Below are 10,480 nucleotides of genomic sequence, written 5' to 3' on the forward strand. Positions count from 1 at the left end.
TGTATTTTTCATTTCTATAAGCACGTCTTGTTGTTAGTGTTCGAACAGCTTGACTTTGTTTTGGATTTCTCCCACACTGCTGTAAAAAAAAAAACAGACACATTTTTTGCCTTTGAATTACAAACACTTACAGGAAGATGCTGCTCCCTTAACACAGCACATTAACTCAGCTATCCAACATTGCTTTTTCAAACAAGTACATTCAAAGTGTGGTGAACACGGTAATGTCGCTCGAGCTGCAAAGCTAAAAACTTGAGTCATTAAGACTGACTTTCGTTGTTGACTTTGTTCATGTGCGCAGCCTGTTGGATTCGTTTCTGCAGCTCCCGAGAGCGATACCCGTAGACCAGAGGGATGAGCGACACCCCCACGTTGTAGGTGATGGTGGTTGCTATGTCAAGAGCATCACTATGCAGGTATGCAGGGATCAGGTAGCTGTCCATGAGCACAGGAACCGAAAAGAGAATGGTCTGAACGGCCTGGAGGGTCAGAGTCACGCAAGCTCTCTCGGTGCAGAGCAGCTCTACACGCATGTCCCAGCAGAGCAGGCAGAAGCATCCCAGGATGATCAGGTAGCAGAGAGGCACCACCACAGCGGTGCACACAGTGGAGTAGAGTATCACAGCCGATGTCTCCGACAGGCAGGGCGTAAAGATGAGAGGCCGACAGCGGGGGAGGGTGAAACTGACCTGGATGGTGCTGAGGCTGATGATCAAAGACACAGTGGTGAGCACAATTGGTAAGGTCCATATGGATACAACAGTCACTCTTTTCCATTGTGTGCGCATCAAGAAATCATGATGCAGGGGCCACTTGATAGCCACGACGCGGTCCACAGCCAGAGCAGTACTGAGGAGGAGGTCCACCTGTGGAAAAATGTTTGTTACTTGCCATACAAAAGTTTGACTAATTCAGCTTTAATAATAGATGAAGAAGAAGCTATGGAGAAGCAGAAACTAAAGCCTGGTTTTATGTCCATCACAGCACTTTCAAAGAAGCCTCCAGTCAAAATGAATCTTGTTTCTACAGTAACTTTTGTGGTTTCATCCTTGCTTTCTCCTGAATTATTCACACATATCACACAGTAACTTCAAGAACAAGTTTATGTCTTTTGAAGTCTGTCTGAGAACAATTTTTACATCTCACAATATGTTTACACTGACAGAGAAATCTCTCTCTCTCAGCCAATGTTTTTCCTGTTCCTACTGACTGTGAAGATGTTTCTCCTCAGTGCAATCTTACTGTAAAATCACAGCAATTGTAAATAAGGGTTCAGCAGTCTGACTGAAGGTAAACGTTTACTGCACAAGGTGCTGCAGTGTAAATCAATCAGGTTTGCTTTTAAATGTGAAAATGCAGCTTCACAAGGGGTTTTCTTTGCTTATTGCACAAATTTTCTTTTTCTTTTCATCTTCATCATTCTCATAGGTGGGGAGTGTTTTTTTTTTTTTTTTAATCTAAACCTTGGCCAGAGCAGACACCCTGTGGAAACCTGGTTCAGAACCAAGTTTCCACAGGGTGCCTTTTTTTTTTTTTTGAGTCACAGCTCTGAATCTACTGTAGCTCACAGTGCAGACTAGTGTATAAATCAATGACCAAATATTATGGATTGTACAAATATAATAAAAGTTTTACAAACCATTGAGCAGGCCTGGTTAGCAGCACAGAAGATCAGACACTGGGTCACAGATATGCCTTCTCTGACACTTATGAGACTTGTTTTGATTGTCCAGATGAGCTGCTGAAACGGCAATGATGACAACCATTCAGTTCTAATGTCTGAGGGCAAATTGTTATCATCTCACTTATAAGTAAAATGTTTACTGGCTTCATATAAATCTAATGAAAATAAGAATCAAAATGTGTTTTACCTACCTGGAGGTTGTCACAGAAGAGGAGTTGTATGAGGAGCAGGAAGCGAGTCTGTCTGAGGAGGGACGGGGAGCGAGGGATGACCAGGAGCAGAGGAGCACTGAGCACTGTGTTCAAGGTGCAGCTCACACACATGCTGACCATCTCAACCAGGTGGAAGACGGTGGAGTTAATCTGTGCCTGGGACTCTATTGTCGTTATATTGCAGTACATGTCTATAATAAAGTTTCCTCTGATGTCTGACAGATCAGACAGAACAGTCCTTTCCCCTGAAAAGAAAAACATTAGTTTTTTATTGTACTCTCTGCTGGGCAAACAGCTGAAATAATTTTTAAAAGATGTTGCGTACGTACCTTCAGATGTGCTTCAAAACTGTCATTCTCTTGTCACTTCCAACTTATGATATGAGACATGGCCACACGTTTCATTCTGACGACTGATTTCAAATGAATCCCCCTCGTATGTGCCATGATTATTTACTCACATCTGAGGCCCTAAACCTCATCCCTTTTGACAGAGATGTGTCAACAGTTTGCATTTGTTATCGGGATCACATTTGCTTATTAATACAAAAGTCTGGGATAATCGTAATGCGTTTTCTCAGAACTGTGTTCCGTCCGTCAATATTTGCCTGATAGCAGAGGCACAGTCATGGAAACCATAACGCCAACCTCTCTGACTCACAAACACAACCTCCTCTCTATAAAATATTGTAAACGATGCTTCCAATCTAGAGTTTAAAAAAAACACCCAAAAACTGTCCTACGTTATTTAAAAGCAGTTTTGTAGCAAAAACAATCCCTTGATGTGGATAAGAGTTAAGACATACATTTTGATTATTTAAGGTATGTGATTTGTTGATAATAACATGAAAGTGTGAAACTCTGTGGCTGAAAATTGATTAATGCATATAAAATTCTATTTAAAAAAAGTCTATATTGTTCTCTCCGGCAACAAAAAGTCAAGTAATGTTTATCCTCATTAATGTAACAAAATGATTCTAGAATTCTGTGTCTGTATATAAAGATGTCAAATGTCTGTAAAAACCACGTCACAAACTTAAACTTTATTTCTTTTATTTGTTGAATAACAGTGGGAAAATCCCACCAGCCAAACATACAAAAACATATGGATCAAATCAAATATTTATCCTGGACCCGTACAATGCCAAATAAAAGACTGAAGTAAACATGAAGGAGAACAGGTGGTATGCATTTCATTGTTTGACACCACCTCCTCCAAACACACACGAACTTGCTGTTTAGGCTCAATTTTTCCAGTGACAGCAACTGGATACATAGAACAGACATGAAAAACGAAACGAAACAGATTAAATTAAAATAATCACAGCTGCTCAGTAATGTAAAATTAGCTGACTGAGGTATTTCAGAATTTGAAACGTCTTCCTGTATGTATGTGACGTTACCGGCTCAGCTTTGACTGAGTTTAGTCTTTGAGGCAAAGTCTGCACTGAGTTTGCGCATCACTTCAGCGTGGCTTTGTCCCGCCAGCTCCTGTCGTGCATTTCCATAATTTTCTTTGACAAAGTTGGCAAAAGGCGTGGGAGCGCGCGGCTTAGAAGGCGTCAGAAGGACAAGCTGACCTGTGCAGAGGGCACACGCAAACTTCTGTGTGTCCAGTGACTTGGAATGGCGCCCGATCCTGCAAAGAAGAATAGTAAAAGGTAAAATCAGCTTGCACAAATAAATGGTGAACAATGAAGAAAAATATGTGATAAGTGTTTTTAATTAATGTGAAAGCAGTCACGGGGGCACCGGAATCTTTCTGCGTGGAGTTTGCATGTTCTCCCTGTGCAGCGTGGGTTCTCTGGCTTCCTCCCACACAGTCCAAAAACATGTTGAGGTTAATTGGTGATTCTAAATTGTCCATAGGTGTGAATGTGAGTGTGCTTGGTTGTCTGTCTCTAAGTGTAGCCCTGTGATAGACTGGTGACCTGTCCAGGGTGTCCCCTGCCTTCGCCCTAAGTTGGCTGGGATAGACTCCAGCCCCCCATGACCCTAGTGAGGATTAAGCGATGTATAGATAATGGATGGATGTAAAATATGATTTTGTTTGACTGCATGGATATACGTACGTGTTCTGGCAGCGGGTGCACTGATATTGGAATTTGTACTTGATGTCATAACTGTGGCAGCGCGTGACCATGGGCAGCTCGGGATGCACCAGTGTGACTTTGCGAGCGTACAGCTTCCAGAAGTTTCCGTGGCCGTCCCGAACGCCATTAATCAGCCACGTTGCAGCGTGACACATCTCGTGTATCAGTGTGTCCCTGAGACGATCTGCGAGGGAAGGACAACGGAGAGGACAGGACAGTTTTATTATGCATGAAATACTTCCTATTTACAGTATATGAAACTGAGTACAATATCACTTGAATGTCAAATGATACAAGATTGTACCACCTCTTAATAATTGCATTACTTCTAAATTTGCAAGTAGTATATTTTCTGTTATGAGCGATGAAAAACACATATTTTAAAAAAAGGCTGTAGAAAGTAGAAACTCAATGCAACCAAAGTGAATACACTGGTAACCACTTACAAACAAGTTGGCAAACCTGTGATCATTAAAACAAAAATTGAGTGTTTTCAATAGGCCTGACTGCATAAATATGATTATCAAACAAAAAAACTTTATCAGTTTGGGATCTTTGGACTGTGTCTACCTGCAAGTCTGCATCATGATTCTACATTAATAAGAACTTTCAGAGGCACTGAGAAATCATTTGTGAGACTTCACAAAGATAGAATGAGATACAGCAAGAAGACTAAAAGTCAAAGTCAAAACACAGTTGAAGAAGCGTTAATCAGGAGGTATAGAACGAGCCATAGTGCCACTAATCATAAAGTGATGCCATAGACAGCGCTCTGTTTGCATAATGTAGCTCTGAAAAACAGACGCATAGGTGCTTCAGACTTGGCAGAAGGGTTAATAATGGAAATCAGAGTTTCTGTGATCTCTCTGACAGTTTGCAGGATTTTGCATAATTTCCACCTCTTTGGATGGGGTCCATTAAAAAAACCTTACTTACTTACATCTTTGGCACAAAACTGCCAGATGAAACATTGCCAAAGAACATGAAAAGAAGCCTTATGAATACTGGGAGCACATTCTTGGGTCAGATGAGATCAAGATAAATGTGTCTGGCTCAGATGGGTTTGATGGGAAAATGGCCAGAACTACCACAGTATAGTGTTTACAGTGAAGCACAGAGGTGGTCATGTGATAATACGGCACTGCATGAGTGTGTAAGCGTTAGGGAGATGACATTTATAGATGGCACCACAAATAAACATGGAGATACCAAAACACTAGCTGACGAGATGATTCTCAGCCTGCAGAAGCTTGACAGAAGAATAATATTCCACTAAAATAATGATCCAAAGCACACTGCCAAAATCACACAAAAAACTTTCAAAAGAAGAAGAAAAGAAAAACCCTATGACTTGGCCAAGTTTGCCAGCCAACTTGAAATCAATACAACACCTTTAAAGAGAAAGGCAGAGTTTTAGAAGCCCTCCAGCAAAGAGCAGCGAAAAAATGTCTCTGAAGAATGGCAAAACATCTCTTCAGACATTTGGCATCCTCTGTTCTGAGGAAGACTGAGTGTGTCTTGGTAGGTAGACGTATGAGGTATTTTAAAAATGAAAGATTTGCATGTCAGTAATGAAAGGTGTATTGACTTTTGTTGCATGACGTTCCTACTGTGAAGTCTGCGTTTTAATATTGGAAATACAAACTGTTAGTTTTTAATTTGACACAGGAGGAAATGCTCCACTACTCAACTCAGAACTACTGACTTTTCTGTGAGGTTTTTGTGGGTGCGCTCACTTCTGTTGTACACTTTATATTAAGGGACCATTGAGAAGTCACAGCTTATTGTTTTAAACTATTTGGGTTGCTCGAGCATTACCTGCTGAGTCACAGACTTTCTCTGACAGCTCAATGCGGGCGTAGCGGTTCCCTCCACTTCTCTCCTGCCCTGTAATACAGTAGCCAGCTGTTTTCCGCATTTTCTTATTCCAGGTCACTGACATGTTGGCGGGGAGCTAGAAAAATAATGGCAGACATTAAAGAAAAGAAAACAGACGATATGTTGACAAAGTAAATAAACCGTAACGTATTTAGAGAATCCAGATCATAATCGCTACACATACGGTTCCTCCAGTTGTGCCTTTCAGCACATTCAATTTGAATTTTAGATGATTTCAATATTCCAGCTTTGAATATGTTTACAAGTTATTGAAATGGGGTATGGCTTGTTGGACACTGTGTACATGTTCAGTTATTCATCTCCATACATCACACACAATTTTTTTCTATATTTATGTAAACCTATGAAAATAAAAGCACAAACTTGTCATTTTAATTTAGCATTCATTATTTTTTTCCTATAGCAAGCTGAATATGCTGAAGCACAGAGCCTGAAGTACAAAAGACACTTACCTAATACATGCTCAAGGTCTGAATGGTGCATTCCAAAACTTGACATTCAAAAAACAAATAAATAAATGAAACAGGAAACTATGTTCATACCTTGCTGTCAAATACACTGGTATTGTACAGTCTGTAGAGTTTGCTTGTGAGTTCTTCCTTGTTCCGCTTGAAACTGTCCACATAGCTGGAGCCAGGGTTTGAGAGCGACTGCAGGAAGCAGCCTGGAGTTTTACACAATGCTACTCTAGAATGAAATGAAGAGGGCAGAATAAAGGCAAAAGTCTGTGTAGACAAGACAACCGGAGTGAGTGACAAACAGAAAGGTGCTCACAGTACAATAAACAATAACACAGCCCGACATTGAAGTCCATACATGAAAACAGATGTACCTGCTGATGGGACCATGCCTGGGCTCAGTCTGACTGACTTTGGGCTTCAAGACGGAGGGTTTGTCTGATGTGTTCACATGCAGAGGTGTTTCCCCTAATGACTTAGAGCCTTTTAGTGTGAATCCCTTTGCAGGAGGAACTGGCACAGCTGGCTCCTTACTGATTTCTACATTTAATATCAAAATAAAATGAAAACAACACATATCAGACTCACAATTGGAATGGATGCAAATGCCAGAGATTGTAGGATGACAACAGCTAAGATTAAGATGTTACTGTACCTTTGGTGTTCTTAGGAGTGAAAGAAGTGCCTGTAAAATTGTTCTTCTTTTTCAGTCGCTCCAGGAGGGAGGAGAACTCGTCCTCAGAACTGTCTGACTCGTCCATTTTTGAAGGTACTGAAAGAGTGCGCTTGGGAGTGGTCACAGATGTTGGATTTTTGCAGGAGGACAGAGAAAAAGAAGGAACAGGAGGCAGTGGCAGTGACGGTGAACTGTTCTTTTCATAGCACAGTGGAGACTTGTTCTCGTTAGCCTTTGGCAGGGGCTTCGGCTTTGAATGACGAGTCCTCCAAGTACTCTTGACAATGATATTATCATCATCATCATCACTGTCACTAATGAAAACAGGGGAGTTAAACTCAGACAGTGGTTTCCTCAGGGGATGATGGGATGCTGGAGTGTTGCTCTTCTTAGGAACTGAAAAACAGAAGATATACAAAATCACTGATTTACAAATATAAAGTGCAGACCACAAGTGTTTGCCTATTTTTAGTTATTCAGGCTATGCTTTAACATATTCAATTTGAACAACATAATGCATACTATAATAAAATCTCAAGTCTCTTGGCTAGTTTTGTGGTGTTTCAATACGAATTCAGACACAAATAAGCTCAGATGTGGCACAGAATTGATTGAGAGTTGGCAATTAGACTGAGGTGGAGTGATAGAGTAAAGATGTGAAAGTAAAGACAACAATGAGGCTTAAAATAGCAAAAATCTGTCAGGAATCTCAAGCACAGATCGTTTGCTAAGCTCATCAGTTCATACATACACTGCAAAAAGGAACTGTGCACAAGAAAATGGAAAAATGACAAATAACTTGCTAAACTGAGGAGCACAAATCTTGAGGATGACCAGAAAATCATTTGCATGGTGAAGAAAAAACACTCTAGTAACTGCACAGATCAAATTGTTCGCCTGGATGTGTGCATAAATGCTTCCTCCTGATCTGAGTCTGATTAAACCACAGTCTACTGATCTGGGAAAGCATCAACAGTGAAGATACATTGGCTGTTTTCTATGGGTTAAAGACTTCAGGCTGTAATTGCCTGCAAACAATTTAAAAAAAAATGTAAAATATGATTTTGTTTGACTGCATGGATATCTGTGGAATTATTTCTGAACCCCATATTTTGTCATCATGTTTTAAAACAGCCATATTTCACCCACAGTTCTTTCTCACATTAAAGCTGAGACTGGGCCTTGAATGTAGCATCCATGTCAAATTGAAAGTGTGGAAGTATTAGTCTCTGGGCTATTGCTTTTTTTGGGGGAAAAACAACAACAGTACTGGGCATATTTTTAAAGAAATAGAATTTAACAATACCTTTGAAAAAAGATTTGGTCTCAATAAAGTCATCGTCGGATGAGCAGTCATCCACTATGAAGTTTTTGAGGCTGTGGAACAAAGTTAGGTGAATTATTTAATGAAACATTTCAACTGACAGGTAAGCTTCAAGGACAAAAAATGCATCAAAACCTCACCTGTCTTCACTCCCACTCCGACTGTCTAATGTTTTCTTAGGCTTGGTATTTGGAGTTTTTACTCGTTGCAGAACTTCAAGATGCAAAAAGAGTATATGATTAAAAAACACGCAATCTTACAGCTGCACATAGAGACAAAATCCCAGCAGGCAGAAAGAGGCCAGTACTCACATGATTCAAAAGTGACATCGTCGTCTGAGCTCACCACAAGAACATTTGAGCTGAAAAAAACAAAAAAACAAAACTAGTTTTACAATTACATTTCCATGACCAGAAGTGTTACAAGATAAAACAGGGGTAAAATGCTAAACAGAAGCAAAATCATTTGTGTTTTTGTTTTGTCATACCTTTCTTTCTTTGCAGCACTGCGTGGCTTCTGTGAAGCAGCTTTAGCTTGGGGTGTAGACCTTTCCATAAGAACTAAGAAAGGGAGGGATAAAATGAGTAAAAGTCCTGTATATGCAACCAGAATTGCAACCTTGAGTGGTCCAAGTAAAAATCACTCACACTGGTCAAATTCATCATCACTGGAGTCTCCCACCACCGTGCGTCTGGACTCAGAGGCTGATCGATGGCCGCTGGTGGCAGCATGACGAGTCTTGCTAATTACACTCATCAACTAGAGACAATGACAGCAGCGTTTCTTTATAACTTATTGGATGCCACACATCAATGATGCATTAACACCTGGTAAAGTACTGAGTGTGAATGAACATACTTTCCCATAGTTGGACATTTATGTTTTGCAAATCATGTTTTGATTGATTTTATGAAATATTCTAATAATTTAAGATATTGGATTTCTGTTTTTCATGACCTATGGGCCACAATCATCTAAATGAAAACAGAAAAAGGCTTAAAACATGTCACCTTACCTGTAACGAGTCTAGAATATATATTTTGCTCTTTTATATAACTGGATGGAAAACATTCTGCTTTTGTTTTCTCTTAGGCACCCACCAAAACATTGCACTTCTGACCCAAAGATGAACTGTTCTGTTGGTTGTTGTAATTTAAAGTGTGCGTGGGTTTCATAGGTTAATGAAACATGTAACAAACCTTTTTCTCTGCTGCATCCAGTCCTCCATCATCCATCCATCCCATCTTTTTAGCAACTCTTTCAAACGACTTGCAGGTATCATGGCTCATACTTGTCGCCACCCTGAAAACAGCGCACACACAACACGGGACATTTAACATTGAAGCCTGTGATATATATAAGATAATAGACAACCAATAAAATCACAAAGTAAAGCGAGGTAACAGTTCAGACGAGTGATTTAAAAAAGTGGAATCACTTAATTTTTCCGGCAGCTACAAATTAAAATGTATAAGCTGGAGGTTTTATTGCCACATAAGCGTAAACTGCAGCCAGAGAACGTTACCGTTAGCAACTTGCTAGCCAACAGCAGCGACACTAATATAGACTAAACACTGAAGCTGCTAACAGTAGCTGGTTCAATGTTTTTCGTTAGTATTGCGTTGCATAAACTCTCATTTCAAGAGTTGTATCATTAAATTATAGTTTATTAGAGATTCAATTACCGAACACGCCTCTGCTGATAAAAATAAAAGAAAAAGAAGCAGACGGAACCTATTGAAGGTAAATTCAAATTGTGTGCGCCATTATACCGGAAGTTGTCACGGATATTCGGCCAATCAGAGCCTGTTTCCAATGACACGTGACGTCATGGCCACGCCCACCGCCAAACGCATGGTCGTTTAAAATTAGAGCTGTGATAACGGCAACTGTATTAACATAATACTTCCATGTAACTACACCGTTTCCAAGTTATATTTAAAAATAAATAAGTAAATAAATACATAAAAACAAAAAAAAAAACTTTGAGTGAAAAATGCTACAACAACCCAGTAATGTATAAACTGTAAGGCACTGGTTGTCCGACCCTTTAAACTGATTTCTGTTATTAGGTATATTATGAAATGTAGAACTTTTTCTTAAAATTGCAGATACATATGATTGTACCCTGTAAT

General features: G+C 39.8%; 2 protein-coding genes across 2 annotated transcripts; both read right to left on the bottom strand.

Moving 5' to 3' along the window:
- Window positions 1-260: 260 nt before the first annotated feature.
- LOC103370725 (olfactory receptor 4K17-like) lies at window positions 261-2,085 on the bottom strand. The gene is made up of 2 exons (XM_008299863.1): window positions 1,876-2,085; window positions 261-866 (listed from the first exon to the last, which is right to left on the bottom strand). Exons 1-2 carry the CDS (start codon window positions 2,083-2,085, stop codon window positions 261-263), a joined length of 816 nt encoding a protein of 271 aa, XP_008298085.1.
- Window positions 2,086-2,931: 846 nt separating this feature from the next.
- On the bottom strand, window positions 2,932-10,096 carry gcna (germ cell nuclear acidic peptidase). Its single transcript, XM_008299851.1, has 13 exons — window positions 10,031-10,096; window positions 9,545-9,647; window positions 8,993-9,104; window positions 8,833-8,905; window positions 8,657-8,706; window positions 8,486-8,558; window positions 8,328-8,398; window positions 7,001-7,417; window positions 6,720-6,885; window positions 6,430-6,574; window positions 5,807-5,942; window positions 3,968-4,172; window positions 2,932-3,534 (listed from the first exon to the last, which is right to left on the bottom strand). The coding sequence occupies exons 2-13, from the start codon at window positions 9,632-9,634 to the stop codon at window positions 3,303-3,305; spliced, it is 1,770 nt and encodes a 589-aa protein (XP_008298073.1). The 5' UTR covers window positions 9,635-9,647; window positions 10,031-10,096; the 3' UTR covers window positions 2,932-3,302.
- Window positions 10,097-10,480: the final 384 nt, after the last annotated feature.

Source organism: Stegastes partitus, unplaced genomic scaffold (assembly GCF_000690725.1).
Source record: "Stegastes partitus isolate 25-593 unplaced genomic scaffold, Stegastes_partitus-1.0.2 Scaffold1473, whole genome shotgun sequence".
Lineage (NCBI taxonomy): Eukaryota > Metazoa > Chordata > Actinopteri > Pomacentridae > Stegastes > Stegastes partitus.

What these genes read in the sequence shown, in the direction of transcription:
- LOC103370725 (XM_008299863.1), bottom strand. Translation starts at nt 2,085, where the DNA reads ATGTACTGCAATATAACGACAATAGAGTCCCAGGCACAGATTAACTCC. An exon ending in TCTTCTGTGACAACCTCCAG is followed by an intron (nt 867 to 1,875) that starts GTAGGTAAAACA and finishes ATTTTTCCACAG; the next exon opens with GTGGACCTCCTCCTCAGTAC.
- gcna (XM_008299851.1), bottom strand. Translation starts at nt 9,634, where the DNA reads ATGAGCCATGATACCTGCAAGTCGTTTGAAAGAGTTGCTAAAAAGATG. An exon ending in CACTCCTAAGAACACCAAAG is followed by an intron (nt 6,886 to 7,000) that starts GTACAGTAACAT and finishes TATTAAATGTAG; the next exon opens with AAATCAGTAAGGAGCCAGCT. An exon ending in AGGCATGGTCCCATCAGCAG is followed by an intron (nt 6,575 to 6,719) that starts GTACATCTGTTT and finishes ATTTCATTCTAG; the next exon opens with AGTAGCATTGTGTAAAACTC.